This window comes from Sciurus vulgaris (genome assembly GCF_902686455.1).
Source record: "Sciurus vulgaris genome assembly, chromosome: 7".
Taxonomy (NCBI): domain Eukaryota; kingdom Metazoa; phylum Chordata; class Mammalia; order Rodentia; family Sciuridae; genus Sciurus; species Sciurus vulgaris.
The window spans coordinates 54,065,062-54,086,387 of NC_136467.1; the positions used below are offsets into that span (position 1 = coordinate 54,065,062).

Below are 21,326 nucleotides of genomic sequence, written 5' to 3' on the forward strand. Positions count from 1 at the left end.
TTAGAAACAGGAAACTAGAAAGGAAATTCTGTTAATTCAAGAAAATGAGAGGGGTTGGGTGAATAGCTCAGTGGTAGATTTGATCCCCAGTATCATCACAAAATAAACACAGAACAAAACATAACAAAATTACCTCCATGAAAAAATGATCATGTTTATAAATCTGTTCTAGTTTAATAGAAACATCCACAGATGAAATCCCCTACACCCCAATGGTTTAAAAGCATAAACTATAAAAGGTCCACAGTATTTGGTCAAGTAGACATAAAACAGATCAACACTTTCTGAATGTCACTAGACAATTAAGTAAGCAAACTTTTATTGAAGCTTAAATTGTGATACAGAAATACATTTCAACTGATTTAAGTCCAACACCAATGAAGAGAGGAATTATGGCACCAAAATTTTCTCTCTTCTATCACACTAGGATAGATTCTATTCAATCTACAGTTTTCATTTCTCTAGGCTTTGTTCCACACAAATTTGTGCAAGTTTTCAACATTAGAAGTCTTTAGACTATTAGGGGAAAGAAAAAAATTATTTTAAAAACAAAATAAAAATCAAACCTCAAGCCAACAAACATTACCAATCTACTGGGGTACTGCTCCAAAACAAAATCCATCTTGAGTACAGGTCCTCACATCAGAGCAAGTCAAAACATTAGGTGCTGTGCTCATTACAGAATCAAACAGATCAAGTTGATTGAAAGCTTCCTCAATGAAACATTCGATCAACAGCGTGCTTGAGATATAAGTCAAAACAGTGTTCCAACCACTTGATTTCAAACCAAGTAGATTTTAAGTTTAGAAACACTGAAAAACGTGTTTCGTTTATAATTACGGAAGGAACAAAGCATCACTGCATCAATCCAGAAATTATCAAGAAACTATTGTGAGTTCAAGAAATACAAAATGTAGTCATTTTGCTATTCTCTTAGTTGCTTAAATACCACAGTATTTGCAATTATAGCTAAAACATCCCAACTCTTGAAAGCCTATGTTACTAGTCATTTCCCACTGAACATTTTTAGAACTTTTTTTTTTTTTTAAATTAAATCTAGCCATACATTCTGCTACATGGTAATATCTGAATAACCTAGACAGTTTTCATTCTGGGCAGTCATTCATTTGATCTTGTGAATACCACGGTGGAAGGAAGATGATACAGGAACAGATGAAGTCAGAACACGCACATGTTACTTAATCACAGAACTTCTAAGTCTTAAGATGGAAAACCAACTGATTCTGCTTTGAACCAAAGTTTACAATACACTATTTAAAGGAAACTAGTGGCAATGGCTACTAAAAGTGAAAGTTAAGGTGGATGATCCAAGTTGACAGGACTTAAATGAATCCAGGACTATCTATATGCTAAATCTCCCTACTAGCTACTTAGTGATAAAAATCCTTTTATACCACTACTTAGCAAGTTAGTAAAGGCATGGTACTCCATTAGAAGCTAATCTCATTTATTAAAGAGCACAGTATAGCATGCGGTGTACAGATCAGTCAGCACACCATAATCTCAACCTATAACTCTATGTGTCCTTCTTGCTACTCGACATTGGATATGCTTAAAATTCTTTTGTGTGAGATATTTAACTTTGTCATTTACCTTCCAAAAGAGCCCATGCCATTAAAAAGTCCAAATTAATATGCTCTTAAAAGAAAACTAAGCCCAGAGACTTTTCCCCATTCCCTGACCTGGGGTGTAAGATTAGTATATAAACCCACAGTGTAAGTGTATTGCTTCATTTGGGGGCGCTGGAGGAAAAGACACCAGGTTGAGGGAAGAAATCAAAGGACTACAAATGCAGAAACAATTATTAAAATAGTAATACACAAAATGAGTAATTGGAATCATTTTCTTAAGGACTTGTCTTGTGAAAGAAAAATTTAATTGCTATTGCAAAAAACATCTGTATGAAGTAGAAACTGGTTTCAATAACATCAGTAGAGAGTATGTTCTAGAAAGTGGAGGTAACTGGATGTAAAATTCTGGCAGCAATTTCATAGAACAGTCCCAGATGGTTAGGCTGAGGCCAACACCTAATGAGGACGAAAGCCTTGTCTGTGGGGAATTTTGGACGATACCTGCAGAAATATTACACTGTGCATAAACCAAATTGAATTGTGTTCACAAGTGTTGTAAAGTTTCATATAGTAAAAGTTTTTTTCTACATGCACTTCAATTTCACAGCAAGAGTGGCATAGAATACCTAAACACAGAAGAGAGCATTCATGCAAGATATCTAACTCCTTGATATAATAATGCATACACTTCAAAATGATTACACTATCATTACATCTAGGGCTTTCTGCATCTACAAGGTGGTGGTTATGGAAAGCATGGCCCCCAGAATCAATATCTATAAAGCAGCCACCACCTTCTATGTGTGTTCTCTTTTTGCGTTTTTTCTTCATTTTCCTTAATCAACTCTGCTGTTGTTGCTTCTTCTTGGCAAAACTGGTAAAAACAAAATTATAATCATTGAACATAGCACTCTGGCAATCAAGACGTTTAAAACCTTCAATCTTCTGGGGTGAAGAAAGCACTGTGCGACATTTAGAACTCTGGGGGAAAAATTGAAATAATCATTAGTGCTTCCAATCTGCAGGTATTTTCAAACAAAACAGTTATCAATAAGTACCCTCCTATCTTAATGAAACTGGAATTTTTAGTTTACCTTCCCTCTAATGGGTTGGGGGAGTGGAACATCTTATGGTCCCCCACGAGGCCTGGCAACAGGGAAAATAAATGTGATGGGAGGAGTCCATCAATTGGGCTCAATATAAAACAAGGACACATAGAAGTCTAATGAAATATAAGTAGTCTGATCTATCAGTAGCACCTCTGGGTATTTGAGTGACTATGTGTGCCATCTTAAAATACATCCTATGACAGTCCTCACTATCATTTTCTTTTAGACATTTATTGTCAACAAGAAATCAAATTACCTGATTAACAAACAAGGTGGTCACAAATTTTCCTGGCTTGAAGACTTCCACAACTTTCCTGATCAGGTCATCATAAGAGGTCTGACTTAAGTTTGTTTCAAAGCTAACATAAGAAAATTCTGGTTCTGGAGTGATGTGAATAGTCCAATAAGTTCCCTTAGAGAAACAATTTTGCATTAGTAATGGAAAATATTTAAGTATTAAGATAATTATTGAATCAAGATGTAATTTACTTACATCCGATTTCATTCCATTCATTGAATACCCACAAGGATTGAACAGTGTGGCGTCAATGACAGAACCTGGTATCAGGTCACAAATTCCACTCTCCTGGAAAAGACCAAAGACCAAATTAAACATGACTTTGAAAAACAAACCAAGACTGAGATAAATTTAAAAATGCAGTTTTGAGGCAGAACAATTCAGCAACAATTTTTATTTAAAAATACTTACACAAGGGGGCTGGGGAGATAGCTCAGTTGGTAGAGTGCTTGCCTTGCAAGCACAAGGCCCTGGGTTCGATCCCCAGTACCACAAAAAAAAAAAAAAAAAAAAAAAAAAAAAAAAAATTACTTACACGAGTGACATCCTTTGCAGTAACACCATCTTTCATGTAGAACTGGTCCATAACTGCTGGGTCAAGCTCACTCATCAAAATTTCCAGGGTTTGATCTGGCTGACTTATTACCCGACTCTCTGGGAAATCCAGAGTATACAAGTACCTGTATGAAAGTATAAAATAGTTCTTAAAAACAACTGGTCGTTTAAAATAAATCTTATATGGACAACAGAAAAAAAAATATCCAAAAAATGATATCGAACATACCAACAGTCAGAATTCATACGTCCCATACAATATGCTGCTCCATCTGTTGAGGGAAGAGAAGATAAATATAACAAATCCATTTTAACAGCTTATTTTCACCTATCTAATAAGTGGGATTATACTTTTTGCCAAGATAGGCAGGATTACTACACACCCTGTCCTTAAAAAAAAAAAAAAAAAAAAAAAAAAAAATTACCCAAAACAAATTCTGTCTTTGAAAAGTACACTTAGGCTAATGGGTTGGTTTAAATAGTTGAGAAAACTATGGCTTACTTTCCTATAGAAAATGGAATTTGGTCACCAGTTATCTACTTTCCCAACTAAATACAAATAATCAACACATGGAAGCTATTAGAACTAAGTACCTACCACTCTGTGACCCGGCCTACTAGGGTTTCATATTAGATGTGATAAGTTACTAAGAAAAGTCAGATTTTTTTTCTCATGGTGGTGGGAATCAAAAACCCAGGGCCTTGCACACGCTCAGTAGGCGCTCTTGCCACTAAGATACATCCTCAGATTCCTGATTTTCTTTTTAATCATACCTTTGGGGACTATGTGATGTTATCAAATTACCCTAGGTTTTCAGTCTCATTTAGCAAGTCAAGGTGTTGAATTAGATAACCTTAGTTCTCTAATCTCTAAGAAAAAACTCAGAAACTAGGGAACAAGCATTCAATTCCATGATTTCCTTTTCTTTCTTTCTTTTTTATTTTAAGAGACGAGGTCTTGCTCCATTGCCCAGTTGGTCTTGAACTCCTAGGTTAAAGTAATCTTCTTAACTCAGTTTCCTGAGTGTCTGAAACCATAGGCTCATGCCAGTGTCAAGCTTCCATGGTTTTCTTATTCTGGTGTTTCAACAGCACTGATTTGAGATGCATAATTATTTTTATAAGAGCACATACACATGAGATAAAATTTTTAACAGGTGCTCATATTTTTATACTCTATAAATTCTGCATATACAAATATATACTTTTGGTAGCACAGATTGAACCACCAGGGCAGTCAACCACTGAGCCATGTCCCCAGACCATTTTTCTCATTTTTTACTTTGAGATCTCCCTAGGTTACTTAGGAACTTGCTAAGTTGCTGAGGATGGCTTTGAACTTGCAATCCTCCTGATTCAGCTGCCCCAGTCGCCAGGATTTCAGGCATGCACAACCATGCCTGACAAATTCTGTATATTTTTGAATAATATAAGCTATTATAAAGGTCAACATTATAGCTGTGTTATTCAAATTCAAGGTCACCCTGATGACTTATGGAGATCCTATCTCAAAAATAAAACAAAAACAATCAATCACTATTATACTGATAAAACATTCAGGTGAGTTAAAGTTTGAAGAAAGGATGGAAGAGTTTATATATGGGGCTGTATTTGCAAACATATCCCCTCATATATTAAAAGAAAAAAGAAATCTCTGAAAGGTCCTCCCCTCTAAATTCAAGAAGAAAAATGTTTAAATTCTATTTAAACTTACTTGGGAAAATTGCATTAAGAAATTCTATTTCTTCCTGGAAATTCCTGTGTGGGTATCCTTGATGAGAAGGCTTCATGAAATTCTTACGAGAATAAAAGAAGCTCTTGGGAAAAAAAAAGAGAGGAGACAGACAGATACTAAGAACTTCTAAGGAAAAAAAAAAATAAACTGCACATCAAAAATCTGCAAAATTAAAACTCTTAAAAATATTTTTTCCAATATTTTACTTTTGAGGCAAAATTAGCTAATGAAGTGACACTAATACAGTCTTTATTATAAGGCTTAAACAATATTTCTGACTACTTACTTGAATTGAGTCAAACCCACTGTAATCCCTAGCAAGCTTCAACAGGGGAACCAGTGCTTTCAGCAAGAGGGTGGTACCACATGTCTTCAAAATGAAACGTCTCTTGGAGACAAACATGCTACTCTCACTGCAGTTGAAAAGAGTCAAAGGATTATTATAATTTTTATGTACTGCTGATGGTATAATTAACTTATTACTAGATCATCATTTCTGATTTTTGGCTAGTAGTTTAAAAATGTTAGTATCCAAAGAAAGCAAATAACGTATTACAGAAGCCTTTCTCTGTTATTAAAACAAACAGAAACAAAACAGTTTAAGGCTCTAGAATCTTGAATCAGCTCATTACACATCGTCACCTTCCTCTTCTCTTCAGCAGTATCCTTGGAACACTTTGTCTCTTTGGGACAGGGTTCATTCTTTCTTTCTTTTCCCCTGATTTAACCTCGGGCACTTTACTACTGAGCTATATCCCAGTCCTCTTGATTTTTTTTTTTTTTTTTTTGGATGCTGGGGATCGAACCCAGGGCCTTGTACTTACAAGGCAAGCACTCTACCAACTGAGCTATCTCCCCAGCCCACCCCCGCCCCGTCCTCTTGATTTTTAAATTTGAGATAGGGTCTCATTAAGTTGCTTATGGTCTCACTATGTTGCTGAGGCTGGCCTTGAACTTGTGATCCTCCTGTCTGCACCTCTTGAGCTGCTAAGATTACAGGCATGCACCACTGTTCCTGGCTCACTCTCTCTCCTGTGCCTCCAGATGGCTAACTATATACAATAGTCTAAAAATTGTCACTGGTGTATGCCTAATTTATTTAAACTATTTACTAACTACATAATTTCATCTTGCATTACTTATTCTCACATCCTATTTCTGCAACCATCCCAATATTTCTTTTATTAGATAGACAATAAGCTCCACAAGGAAAGGAATGTTTTCTTCTCACTCACCACATCCTTGGGGAATGGGATACTATACTAAACTAAAGTATTCTGATAAATACCTGAACACCCCAAACATAAGCTTAGTAAAAAGTAGAGACCTTATGTACCTTGTTTAACCCAAGGGCCATTGTAATATAAGCTAACTAGTCAAAATACTTATAATTAACTTTTACCTAAAAAAGGTTGAATGGCTTTGTATACCAATACAGCAACCATATTTATATGAAACCTTTCCCTAAAGTTAGGGCAGGGGTTTGGTGCGGTGAGATAAGGGTACACATGACTTCTGCCAACTACCAGGGGCAAAGATGATAACCAGCTTGAAGAGCTGTTAAATTTCAAAATCTGCTTAGAAATGCCAGGATTACTAACTTTTTATTTTATACCATATTCTTAAAACTATGGTAAAAGTTACCACACAACTAAAAGGAACAATAATATTTCACATAAAGTTATGATTAGAACTGAAATTGGCTAGTTAACATTAACACCTGTTTTACAGTACTTACCTGAGTACATAAGCTTCCTGCTTGTCAGTTTTTGTCACACTTATGATTGAACATTGCACATCCTTCAAAAGTACATCCCACTCAGATCTATTATTTAACAAAAAATATGATTAGTAACAGTTCATGCCTATTCATAAATGCTCCCCACTTAACCTACACTTTATACTACACTTAACCTATACTTTATATCTACAAATCACTAAAAGAAAAACAAGCAAAAATGTGAATAAGTCATTTATCCAGAAAATTCAAACCAAGGGATATCACTGAATCATTATTGGTTAAAGAAATTCAAGTTAAAATCTGATATACTTTGTCAAACTCATTTTTTTTAAAAATATTTTTTTAGATGTTGATGGATGGTTGTTTTATTTATTTATATGTGGTGCTGAGAATTGAACCCAGTACTTCACACATGCTAGACAAGTGCTGTACCACTAAGCTACAACTCCAGCCCCAACATCAAACTCATTTTTTTTTTTTTTTTTTGTGGTGCTGGGGATTGAACCCAGGGCCTTGTGCTTACAAGGCAAGCACTCTACCGACTGAGCTATTTCCCCAGCCCCAAACTCATTTTTAAAAAGAGCATCATTTGGACTAGTGGCTCGGTGGTAGAGTGTTTGCCTAGCATGCGCCTATAATCCCAGTTACTCAGGGGTTGAGGCAGGAAGATGTGATGGTTAAAATTCCAGCCCGTCTTGGCAATTTAGTGAGACCCTGTCTTGAAATAAAAAATAAAAAGGGATGGGGATGCAGCCCAGTAGTAGAACACTCCTGGGTTCAATCCCCAGTAAGATACATAAAATAAATACATATTTCATCAAATTAGCAGACATTTAAAAACCTGAACAATGGAGCAATCTGTTACTTGTATTGTATTGTGTAGTTGTTATTTCCTGCCATCAATTGGCAGTCAATCAAGTCTAGAGGCGCTCACAAAAAATTTGGAATGCCTCTGGCAATTGTAAGCACATCCATAATATTTGGGGAATACTATGCAATGACTTCTTCACATATAAGAAAGAACTCATTTTATTGGGTTATGTTTTTGCTTTTTTCAATAAAAAAGGTATGATTCTATGGGGGAGGAGGCCAGGCACATGCATCTGTAGTTCCAATCACGCACTGGGGAGGTGGCAGCAGCTTGAGCCCCACTTATGTAACAGAGGACAGTCTAAGTAACATAGCAAGATCCTGTCTCTAAAATTAGAAAGGTGCAATCTGTTGTCTAGGCATGAAAAAGTTCTGAGCAATGTAAATTTAAAAGATTTTTTTTTGCCCTCTGCAGTGGCACATACATGTAATCCCCAGTTACCGGGGAGGCTGAGGCAGGAGGATTCAAAATTTGAGGCAACTTACAATGGGGGAAAAAAAATCTGCTTAAAAAAGTCAGGCAGTAGCTTTGAGCTTCATATTTCTAATTCAAAAGCTCACAATGTACTACTTTAAAACCCACAAGAAGTATCCCAAATTCTACAAACAATATGCTTTTAGTGCAAAAAGTAATAATCAGGAGCTGAGGGGTGGGGGAAGAAAAAGAACAAACAAAACCCCAAAGAAACAAACCAACCCAGACCTCAGGGAAGGATACAACTTTCCTTGGTCTTTCTGCCTTTCTTTCCTTTTTTTTTTTTTTTTTTTTTTTGAGATGGGTATCACTATTACCAAAATTTGCAATCCTCTGACCTCAGTTTCCCAAGGAGATGGGATTACAGGTATTACAGGTGTGTATCATTGCTCCTGGCTTGACTTATTTATCTAGAGTGTAAGAAATCCTATTCCACTTAACTGATCAAGATTAACCTGCTTACTGTATCTAAAAACTACCTATTAGACATTAAGAATTCAAAAATGGAAAATGGAGGTAAATAAATAAAACATTCTCTGGTTTTAGTATTAGAAACACTACTGACAAATTCTTTTCTATTACTCCATTCTTGGTAATACATTAGTCAAGCACAATCCATGGTTTCAGTCAACCATGCCATCAAATGAAGCTGTACATCCAACCAACAATGTCATGACTCTAGGTATCTTCAGATCAGGTTAATGATACATCAAAATGTATCATTCACATAATTTCATCTAATCACATAGGCCTGGTCTCATCTTACACTATCACAAGAAAGGTGAATACAGTACAATGTTTTGAGAGATCACATTCACATAACTTTTATTGTACATTATTAAAATTGTTCTTTTATTAATTATTATTGTTAATGTGTGACTAATTTGTAAGTTAAACTATCAAAAATATGTACGTATAGAAAAAAATAATATAGTGAACTCTGTACTTATGGGTTCCATGTGGATTCAACCAATCTTGGATTGAAAATATTTGGAGAAAAAAAGTAGTAACAACACACAAAAAAAGCAAGTCTCTCTACCAAACATGCATACTTTTAATTCCCTGAACAATGTAGTACAACAAGTACTAAGTATTTACATAGCACTTATCTAAGTATTGTAGATAATCTAAAGATGATTTAAAATATACTGGATTCTACATGCATGACCACCTGCAAAACTGCTGCATGGGATGCTGAGGCAAGAGGATTATTTGAGTCTAGAAGTTCAGAGCCAGCAGAGTAACAGCAAAACCCCATCTCAAATACAAATAAATTAAACATTTAAATGATAATGCAAACAGCAGTTTTTATGCAAACACTATGCCATTTTATATAAAGTGACTTGAGCATCTGCAAATTTTGGTATTCTGGGGCATTCTGAAATAAATGCCAAAAGATACCAACAGACAATAGTACCTTTTTACATTAAAAAAATAAGGGGGGGGGGTGTCATTTCAACTTTTATTGAATAGGTGATAAGGAAGTCTTCTATCCTTCATAAACACCCCAAAATCCATTTTTATTTATGCCTCATCCTCTTAAAAAAAAAAAAAAAATATATATATATATATATATATAGAAATCCTGGGGATTGAATTCAGGGCCTCATGTATGCTAGGCAAGTGCTCAACCACTAAGCAACATTATTGAGCTATATTCCCAGCACCTTAAAATGACTTATAAATTGTGACATACTAAAGTGTTGCTTTTCACTCACAGTGACTAAAAATCATTCAATTCATCTACTATTATTAATAAAGAGCATCTATTTCTTTGGGATCATTTATCATGATCTTTGAGCATATTTTTGAATATTTAAATACCTACTATTAAAGGTAAATTAATTTCTCAACCTCAGCATCCTTTACATTTCAGTTAAGACAATTCTTTTTTGTGTGCGGGGGTGGGGGGGGTGGGCGACAGGTGCGAATTCACTGTTCTTCGTATACTGTGTAGCAGCATGCACTCAGCTTCCCCATGTCTTGTCCTTTTGATATTGGAGATTCGACCCTGGGGGTACTTGACCACTGAGCCACAACTCCAGCCCTTTTTATTGTCTGAGACAGTCTCACTAAGTTGCTTAGCCTCACTGAGTTGCTGAGGCTGGCCTCAGAACTTGTGATCTTCCAGTCTCAGTCTTTAGCATTGCTGGGATTACAGGTGCTCACCCTGTATCCCCAACACCCCCAGTTTTGATAATAAAAATTGTCTCTAAACATTGTGAATAGTCTCCTTGATAGCATTATTACCCACAGCTGAGAAACGCTGACATAGTGTTTAAAAACAGGAAAAGTAATTCAATCAGAAAACACTTTATCCATATTTGTGTTTTATAAGCACCCAAGAATTGTGTATAATTATCAATCACCAAATCAGTATTATGTGGTCCTATATGAACACATTCCAAAATTATCATCTCTTCAATCAGCTTTGTAGCTATCAGTATAATTTACTGAACCACTGTTTAAAATTTATGATACCAAGAATTACCAAAGAGATCATATTGTAAAAAGTTTATAATATAGACCAATGATTCATTGCAGTGGGTTTGTGAACAAAACAGACACTCCCACCATCATTAGAGTTTGATATTCTAATCATAGATATGTAATTTTGAAAATGCCTCTGCCAATTGCATTAAACACTTTTGTCTTTCCCCATTATTTGTGTGGACAGAAAGCAGGACAGTGAAAACCCTTCCTCTAAAACAGGAGCCAGCAAACTTTCTGTAAAAAGCTACGGAGTAAATTTTGAATTTTGCAAGGCTGACAGTCAATATTTAAACTACTCAGCTCTGCCCCTTATAGGAAGAAAATATCCAAATAAAAATGAATGGGTGTGGCTAGGTTCCAATAAAGTTTTATTTACAAAAGCAGGCTTACTGTCCCCACAGAAATGTGATAAAATAATGTTTCAGGTTTCAATTTCAATGTTTCAATTGTGTTTCTTTTTTTTTAACCTTTCTTATATATGTTCATGTACAGCAGCATTATTTGGACCTCTTCAGTTTTTTTCACCTTTCTTGCTCCTTGATTATTCAACTGTCTTAATGCTTAAAGCAATTGCTTTCTTTCATACAACTGAAAAACTTATCTATACATTATTACTTTGACAAGTACTCTAACACTAAATTACACTTGTTTATTAATAATGAATGAGTACTAGTGTATTCTGGTCTTGCCAAGATAGAAGTACGCTACATCATCTTTTACTAAACTCAACTACTGGGGAAGCTGAGATAGAGGGATCACTGGAGACCAGAAGTTGGGGCCAGTTTGGGCAACACAGCAATAGAGCAATTGCCTAGCATTCACAAGGCCCTGGGTTTCAAGTTCTGTGATAGAGCACTTGGGACAACATACATAAGGTCCTAGGTTCAATTCCCATCACCTCGAAACAAAGCAACACAACCCTGGACAAAATGCAAGACTGGACAAAAGTAAAACAGTGAACTAAAGAAGAAAATCAAAATGCTACTGAACCAGCAGTGTCCTCCCCCCCCCCCCCCTTTCCCATTTGGTATCTGTTGGATTGGTTTCAGGCAGTCAGAAACCCTTACATGCTTGGTGCAAACAGAGTTCCAAAATAGGCCTTTTAGTTCTGGTCTGCAAAGAAGGAAGCTCTTTTGGGTCAGATAATGTGGGGAAATCCCACCTGTCTTGGTTTGGCTCCATTTTATCCTATCCTTGCACACATGAAGTCCTCTAGTAGCTGGGTGGCTAGGAAGATCCCTACAACTATCACCTATTAGGCAGGAGAATCCTTTATTTTCTTCTAAAAATATTTTTAATTGTAAATGGACACAATATATTTATTTATTCTATTTATTTACTTATCTATATGTGATGCTAAGGATGCAACCCAGTGTTTCACATGTGCTAGGCGAGCACTCTACTACTGAGCTACAACTCCAGCACAGGAGAGTTCTTTTTAAAACAAAACTGTGGTCCCAAGAACAAAGAGCACCACAGAGATCCCTGTTACTTATCTCCCTCCTCCTCCTCCTCCTTTTCCTACTTGGTCCCAGAGGAAGACAGTCACAGACTGGAGAGAAGAGTCAAATAAAGCAATCCCAAAGAGTTTTGTTTTTTCTTTTTTTCAATGCTCAAATCAGAGCCTTGTGCATTTAAGTCAAGTGTTCTACCACTTAGCTATTCCTCTGACTGCCATGAAGTTTTATATGAATACCCCCCTAGCTTTTTTTTCATGGATCTGACCTTTCACAGCACATTGAAGCTATTAAAACTGAAATACGGGGTAGACTACCTCCCCAGTCCTGGAATGGTACTAAGTGAGACAAATACGGATAATATGACAAAGGCTTTCATTACTAACTTGATATTGGAATCCATAATATAACCCACAGATGATGCTGGCTAAATCTTGAAGCCCGAATCTAACCAGGTAGACAGACTGCTAATAATGACCCCCCCCCCACCCCCAATCAACAAAGTGCCTGAAGATGTAGCTCAGTGGTGGAGTGCTTGCCTACCAAGTGCAAGACCCTGGGTTTGATACCCAGGACTACAAGGAGAGGGAAAAAACACAAAGGATCCAACAATTGTAAGATCTACAAGTGGGTATTGAAGTTTATGAAAAGATGCCCAACATCATTATCTAGTAATTCTACTTCTGGATATGTAACTAATACTATTGAAAACAAGATCTAGAAGATAAGTTGTCCTCCCATGTTCATAGCAGCATTAATCACAATAGCCAAGAGGAAGAAGCAGCCCAAATATGGTACATGTGTACAATGGATCATCAGCCTTAAAAAAGAATGTCACATGCTACAAAATGGATGAATTAAGAATATTAATAAACCAGTCACAAAAGTACAAAAATATATGACTCCACCCATCTGAATTATCTAGCGTAGTCAAAATCATGAGAACAAAGTAGAAAGGTGGTTGACACAGGCTGAGGGGCATGGTAATTAATGTTTAATGAGTACAGCTGGCCCTCTGTGTCTGAGAACTGAAACCAAATGCAGATGGAAAATATTAGAATTATCTCTACTAAACAAGTACAAATCTTTATTGCTTGCCATTTACATTGCATTAAGTATAAGTAATCTAGAGATCTTTATCTGGGAGGATGTGCATAGATCACATGTAAATACTGCACCATTTCATATCAGAACTTTTATATAATTGACTCCATAGGTTTTGGCATGAGAATTTGTGTGTGCCAAAATCAGTTTCCTGTGGATACTGAAATCTTTGCAAAGTCTCATTTTACAAGACGAAATACAGTTCTAGAGACATGTTGTACAATAGTAAGTATAATTACTACTGAACTGTATCCTTAAAAAAGCTTCCAGGTGTTTAAAAATTACTTCCTACAGTAAAGTTAGTTTTAAAATTCAATTTACTCAGTAACTGTTTAAAAGGAAACAAACCCAGAATGTAACACTGCTAATTATAATCACAGTATTGAGTTGTTTCTCTATCTCATAATTTTACCAAAGTGTACGTCTTTTATCGGTACAGTTACTTCCATTTTCTCCATTTATTAATATTTTCAACATATGCTCCCTTAAAGACAAGTGGTTCTGAAAAAATTTTAAGTATTTAAACTATGAGGAATGCAATGAGAAGCTTAACTCTTCAATAGGAAGCTTTTCAGCTCCAGAACATTTACACTAAAAGGTTTCTTGGCAATAGGTTGTAAATTCCTTCTGTGTAAATGACTAAAACTCCAATATCATGCAATTATGTAGTCAAATAAGGCATGAGTTCAGAGAAGGCTAATGCTGAGGTGTGATTTACCTTTACAACCATCCTTTCCCTTTACTCAAAAATTTTATAGTTTATAAAATTTGTAGAGCACAGAATAGTAGGATATCCCACCGATTTTAAATGTCACTTTCAACATGAGATTCTAGTTTTCATATTTTTATGAACTAAAAATACCTCTAACACTCCCAAAATTAAAACATTTATCCTCTTCACCTCTACTAGAATTTCCCAGCTAAACTCAACCTGGTTACTAAGCATACCTGAGGACTATTACCAATTTGAAAGCAAAAAGGATCCTATAATCCTGAGGGGGGAAAAAAGGACTAAACTATCTTTAACAATCTTTTTAAAAAATTATTCTATTCACTTATACATAACAATGCATTTTGATTCATTCAACTATTGTACTCTATTGCATACAAATAGAGTACAACTTCATTTTTCTGGTGGTGTAATGTCACACCATCATACCATTCGTGTAATCATACATGTACACAGGGTAATGATGTCTGTCTCATTCCACCATCTTTCCTTCTCTTGGCCCCTCCCCTCATTTCCCTCTACACAATCCAAAGTTCCTCCATTCTTCCTTTACCCTCCCCATCTCCCCCGTTATGTATCAGTATCTACTTATCAAGAAAACATTTGGTCTTTGGTTATTGGCTTATCTCGCTTAGCATATTCTCCAACTCCATCCATTTACCTAAAAAAACAATCTTATTCTTCTTTATGGCCGAGCAATATTCTATTGTGTGTATATATACCAGTTTCTTTATCCATTCATCTACTGAAGAGCATCTAGGTTGGTTCCACAATCTAGTTATTGTGTATTGAGCTGCTATAATTATAGATGTTGCTGCATCACTGTAGCGTGCTGACTTCAAGTCCTTTGAGTATAAACTGAGGACTGGGATAGCTGGTCAAATGGGGGGGGGGGGGATCCATTACAAGTTTTCTGAGGAATCTCCATATTGTTTTCCAGAGCATTTGCACCCATTTGCAATCCCACCAGCAATGTATGAGTGTACCTTTTCCCCCACATCCTTGTCAACACCTATTGTTGCTTGTGTTCTTATAATAGCCATTCTAATTGGAGTGAGATGAAATCTCAGGATAGTTTTGACTTCCATTTCTCTACTTACTAGATATTGAACATTTTTTTTTCCCATGCATTTTTAAGCTTTTATCTTCTGTGAAATGTCTGCCCAGTTCCTTAGCCCATTTACTGATTGGGTTATTTGTATTCTTGGTGTTAAGAATATTTCCACTCTGACCAAAGTTGAACTCTAAGGCATTTTCTATATGGCCAGTGATTTTTATTCAACATTCTTCTTTCATGGTGCTAGCAACTGAACCAGGGTCTTTTGCACAGCAGGCAAGAGCTCTTCCATTGAGCTACAATTACAATCCGAAGTCCCTCAATGTACTTTTAAGATCTTAAAGATTAGAGAAAACTTTAGATTAACACTAAGAGGTTGTCTCTCCCTTTGAATACTTCAAATTCAAATACTATAGGAAATAAGTTTTTTAAACCTACAGATCATCTGAATATGCCTAATTGCTGCTCTTCAACATATATTAATACTCTTTAACCCAACCTACCAGCTAAGTTTCTTTTGTTAACAACATAAACCCTACATATCCACTTCTCATTTGAGAAATTAGCACAAAAACTTCTCATTACTATATAATTTTTTCAGATTACACTTAAAATGAATCACCCTACAAAAGGGTAAGAAATATTTAAGAAAAAAATGTGAAAATTCAGGAAGAAGTTTCCAGCTTGACTTGGCATTAAAGCTTGGAAAGATAGGCAAATTTTGCCAGACACAGTGGCACATGCCAGCGGCTCAGGAGGCTGAGGCAGAAGGATCACCAGTTCAAAGCCAGTCTCATCAAAAGCGAGGTGTTAAGCAACTCCGTGAGACCCTATCTCTAAATAAAATACAAAATAGGGCTGGGGATGTGGCTCAGTGGTAGAGTTCCCCTGGGTTCAATCCTACTGTACCAAAAAAGATGGGCAAATTTTGCTTCAAGTGCTTTCTATTCCCTCATTCCCAAAATCAATCCCAGGTGAATTGAAGATCTGAATATGGGGCTGCGATTGTGGCTCAGTGGTAGAGCGCTTGCCTAGCATGCCTGAGGACTGGGTTCAATCCTCAGCACCCCATTAAAATAAGTAAAATAAAGGTATTATGTCCATCTACAAATAAAAATGAAAAAAACAAAATCTGAATAGGGAAGGTAAAACAATATTTTTTTGGGGGGAGGGGTCTTCCAGACTTTGACATGTCTTAAATGGGATACAAAATCAGTTAACCATTAAAGAGAAAATATTAATAAGCTTTCTTACCTTCTGCTCAGAGATACCATACAAGGAAATATAGAGGGAAAAAATATTTCTAATATACATCTGACAAAAGAAAGTAGGCGAATAGACCTGAATGAATATTTCATAAGAAGAGCCAAAAAAAAAAAGAAAATGGCACTTGCCTAGGCTGCTCAACACTCTGGGTTTAATCACCAGCACCAAGGAGAGATGTTCATCAGTCAGGAATGTATCCCAAATGGTCCCTCACGATGCTTTGTAAAACATCTCTCCTTTTACCCTATCCTCAGGCAAACACCAATCTGTCTTATACCAGATGAGTTTGCACTTTTTAAGAGTTTTAATATGTATTTTTGTCTGGCTTCTTTTAATCAGTATAATTACTTTTACATTATCACGCATGTTCTTGAATATGAAGGGTTGATTCTTTTATGGCCAGGTAGTTTTCTATTGTAGGAACATAAAACAATTTGTTCACCCACTTTCCTGTTTAATATAGAGTTGTTTCCAGCTTGGGGGCTATTATCAACAAAGCTACTATGAACATTCATGTAGAAGTCTTTGTATGAAGACACATTTATTGTTCTTTTTGATAAATACAAATGAATAGATTGGATTCTCGACAGACGTTTTAACTTTAAACACTGCCAGATTTTGGGGTGTAGCTCAGTGGTGGAGTAAGTACTGACATGAGGTCCTGGGTTCGATATGGCTATGTACCCTTTTCCATCCTGTCAGCAGAGTATGATTGTCCCAGTCCTTCACAACTTGTCATGTTATCAAAATTATTCTGACCACAAAATGATCTGGGTATTATGTTCCACTTACATCCCGGGAAAATGTGGAAAAGGTTGTAATCATTTCTTCCTTGAATGCAATATTCCAGTGATACCATCTGGGCCTAGTTTTCTTTTTTTTTTTTTGGAATGCAAAGCACATGCTTTGCCAGCGCGCTACATCCCAGCTCAAGGGCCTAGTTTTCTTTGAGATGATTAATGACTATTTCAACGTTTGTAACAATTGTATAGGACTATTTTAGGTTTTATCTTCTTGCATCAGTTTTGGAACGGCATTTTTCCAGAAAAATTTTCCATAATACCCTTATCTTTTTAATGTCTTTGGCATGTGTAATAAGGTTCTTTGGACACTTGCGCATTCTTAAGCTCTTATTAAGTTCTGTATCCTTATGTTTAATATGCCTCACAAACAGACTTATTTACTTTAACCCAGGCTGGTAATCTGTCTTTTAGTCACGACCTCTCTTCTCTTCACCTTTTAATGGACATGGAGGGCAGGCTGTGAATCAAGGGCAAGCAAGGACTTTCTGTTTTTCTCATTTAACAAATACAAAGCTACTAAGATAATTCTGCGGAAGGATGAATGTACTGAAGCAATCTAAAACTCTCCAGTGATTATATTTCCTCTTTGAATAAAAAAAAGTAACTGCTGCACATCAAACTGGTAAGGCACCTCTAAAGTACAGTCTTTTTGATTACAACCTGGTATCATTCTTCTCTAGCCCTGGTAACTCTATAAAAAAAAAAGAAAAATATTTTTGTCCTTAAGAAATCTAAAACAAAGGTAATGCTTTATTGTAGAAAATATTGACCTTTTAAATCCTCACACTACCTGGAAATATACCGTTATTGTCTCCATTTTAAAGGTGAGGAAAGGACTCATACTATTTAGTGCAGTTTGAATTCAAATCTTGTTATTCCAGAGGCCATGAACTTAAACCACCTCATTATGCATTACTATTCTGACAGACAATTCTTCTAGGGGGGTTTTCTGGGGCCTGTACCCCACCTCCTCAAAGACTAGACTCCTTCAAATGATTCCTCTCTTGGAAGCCATTGATTTTAGGCAATTAGTCACTATTTTGCAGATACTTTTTTATCTTAAACCAATCAGTGCATCCTTGCTTGACTGGTTACTGAAAATGTTCCTACAGAAGGCTAGCAAAAGAACTCTTAAATTCATTACCACAGAAAATTTTCAGTTATTTAACTTGCTTTATGTAAAGCATCCGCGATGTGCTACATTTCCAATAGTTTAACGAATGTTAAACACCCACAAATATGGCACCAAGTCAAGAAATCTAAAAAAAAAACAAGACAAAACCCAGAATATTCTGTCCTTAAAGGTTTAACTTTTGCCATCGTTTTATGAGCTACACTGAAGCAGTAAAACTATTTCAAATGTGGTAAGTACCAAGTAAAAGTGGTTATTAAAAATTTAAAGAAAACAGGTTGCCTTGTAAAAAGGCTTTCTCCCTCTCCTTCACTCAGGGAACACTTAACTAAAAAAATCCAAGCACAAATTCTGGCACTTTTGGCCTAAGAATGTGGAGAAAAGAAAACTCTTCCCCTTGTTAAGAAGGTGTGTTACAAATTATTTAAGGGTTCACATATGTGAATAACTACATCAACATAATTTTTAAAATTATTTTCCAGGCCTGTTCTTGCCAAGATTTTCTAGGTGATAATGCTAATGCCAGTAATTTTTCCAAATGTCTATCACAAACAAGTTTTCCCACTTTTGAAAAATGAAGAAAATTCTAAGTTTCACCGCGGTTATATTGGAAAAAAGTAATCTCTTCCTGTAATATATATATGTGTGTGTGTTTATTTAGAACTGGGCCTGGCACACAGCGCCATATTAGACATTATAAGTGTCACATGAAGCTTGAAAAATTAGGCCTGTGGCATTTTAGTAACCAAGATTTTTCCCCTACGGTGGAAGCGTTCAAGAACTGCGTTTCCCAATGTGCCTTAAAGTCTCGCAGCACGTGTCCGCCTGGATTCTCTTCTCCAGTTGCTTTTTGTCAAAGGACGGCTGCAAACGCAGCCAACATTCCTAAAACGCCCATTGGCCCACACCCTGGGGCCAGGCTCTCGGAGGAGTCCTGGAGCTCATTGGTCGCCGCATCTCAATGAAACGGGACACGCCGGTTCCTCCGCCACACCGCCACCCTGGCCTCACTAGCGCGCCCAGCAGACCGGGAAACCAGCGGAGGGGCCCAGGAGGGCGGCGGGTGGCTACTGGTGTGACCGCCCCCAGGAACAGGGCCCAAATATCCAGGCATCGCCTGTTCGTTTATCTGTGCTTCAATTTTCTTAGGAAAACTACAAAAAGGTCACTACCGCGCGATCAGCTCAGCGCTCTCGCGCGTGACCTCCCGCGGTACGAGTGGGGACCCGATTTCTTTCCTTAAGCTAAAGGTATTATGTTCTGGGACAGACGAGCCTCCATCCCGCAAATGCGGGCAAACCTCCCTACCCCTGCACTTCTCTGCCCCATTGCGGTCTCTCGGATCCTGCCGTCTCAGTAACAGGTTATACAACCCAAGGTCAAGAGACTCGAGGGGCAACCCTTGGCGAATTCACGGAGTCTTCAATGGCCTCTCCAACAATATCACAACCCACCCACCGCCCTGAAAACGCTGTGCTACAGAACACGTTAGGGCAGCGGTGGGGCCCAGCCACTGCGACACGGCCGCTCCCGCCCAATCCCCGCCGCCCCAGCGCCACATGCTGTCCGCCGAGACCGCAGCGGGAGGCCTGCTGGCCAGCCCCTCCGCCGGGGCCAGAGGGCCCCTTCCTCTAGGCGCTCGGAGAAAGAAAAAGAGTCCCGCTCCCGTCCCGCTCGCTCCCTCCGCCCATACCCGAGGCGGGCACGCCCGAATTAGTGCCTGAGCCAGCGGAGCCACACCTGCCCCGGGGAGCCCGCGCAGCCTCCCACCCCGGCGCCCGCACCCCTTCAGCGCCCGGACCGCCAACGACCGACTGCAGAGTGGGGAGGCACGGGCCGTGAAACCACGCCGCGCGGCGTCGCCCGCCGCCCCGCAAGCCCCGCCGGGGACGTTACCTGAGCACGCGGCCATGCCGGCCTCCTCCCCTCCCCCAGGGCTGTGCCGGCCCGGCAACGGCGGCGGGAGAAGCCGGTTCCCGCCCCGCGTGGACGCGCTGCTCCCCACAAGAGTCCGCGCCCTCCACGGCAGTCAAAACGACCCCCGCTCGCGGCCTCGGCCCCACCTGAAGGCTGAGGGCCCCCGGCAGGGGCCAGGGTCTGGTGCTTTGAAAGCGGTGACGACCCTCAGGCCCGGATCTGCCGAAGCGAGCTACTGGCACCTACCTTGGGATAGTGCGAAGATCCCCAGACCCTTGGTTTGCGTCGGGTTGCTGCCGGGAGAACCAAACCTCCAGCAGCTTCTCGGTCCCTTCGAAAAAATGTGCAGCTTCCATCACCGTGAGACTGCGAACAACCAACAACCACAGAAAATCAACTAAATTAAATCTCTTCTCCCGCCGCTGCCGCCGCCGCTGCGGATTGTTCCAGCTGTTACTAAAGTTCAGGTTCCTTTTTTTTTTTTTTTTTGCTATAATTTTATATTAAATTTTTTTAAAAAAGGATTAATAAAATTTTCCCGGCTTTGTATGTGTGTGTGTGAGCGAAAGTTGAACGTGAGTCTGTTGGAAATAGAGGCAGATACAGTTCAGTCTCTTGTAGTCCGCTGCTTTCCCGTTACAGAGAGTAGAGCGAGCGCTAGCTAATGTCGCCGGCCATACTGTGTAAGCGAGGGCGCTGCGTGAGTGCAGACCTTATATACTGCGGGTGTCTGAAAGGCCAGGAAATGACGCATAGTCCCGCCCCCACGACTCATAGGAGCGTCTCCCTGTCACTCACTCGTGACTGAGTTGCGGCTGGCTGGCGGTGGGCCGACAGGGAGCGCTGGGAACTACCAGCTGCGCTGCAGATGGAACTATCACTGTCGCCTGAGCCGGAGCGGCCGCTGTGTTGTCCGGCTGGGGACCAGGAACTGGGGTTGAATGCAGAGTGGGTGGGGAGAGCGGGAACAGAGTAAGGAAAGGCTGTGCAGC

At 38.5% G+C, this 21,326-nt stretch overlaps 1 protein-coding gene across 1 annotated transcript; it reads right to left on the reverse strand.

Moving 5' to 3' along the window:
- Positions 1 to 134: 134 nt before the first annotated feature.
- Positions 135 to 21,016, reverse strand: AMD1 (adenosylmethionine decarboxylase 1). Its single transcript, XM_079149164.1, has 9 exons — positions 20,581 to 21,016; positions 7,028 to 7,114; positions 5,576 to 5,702; positions 5,269 to 5,371; positions 3,784 to 3,826; positions 3,535 to 3,679; positions 3,195 to 3,287; positions 2,958 to 3,113; positions 135 to 2,573 (listed from the first exon to the last, which is right to left on the reverse strand). Exons 1-9 carry the CDS (start codon positions 20,688 to 20,690, stop codon positions 2,433 to 2,435), a joined length of 1,005 nt encoding a protein of 334 aa, XP_079005290.1. The 5' UTR covers positions 20,691 to 21,016; the 3' UTR covers positions 135 to 2,432.
- Positions 21,017 to 21,326: the final 310 nt, after the last annotated feature.

What these genes read in the sequence shown, in the direction of transcription:
- AMD1 (XM_079149164.1), bottom strand. Translation starts at nt 20,690, where the DNA reads ATGGAAGCTGCACATTTTTTCGAAGGGACCGAGAAGCTGCTGGAGGTT. An exon ending in GTGGGTTTGACTCAATTCAA is followed by an intron (nt 5,372 to 5,575) that starts GTAAGTAGTCAG and finishes TTTTTTCCCAAG; the next exon opens with AGCTTCTTTTATTCTCGTAA. An exon ending in CGTATGAATTCTGACTGTTG is followed by an intron (nt 3,680 to 3,783) that starts GTATGTTCGATA and finishes ACTTTCATACAG; the next exon opens with GTACTTGTATACTCTGGATT.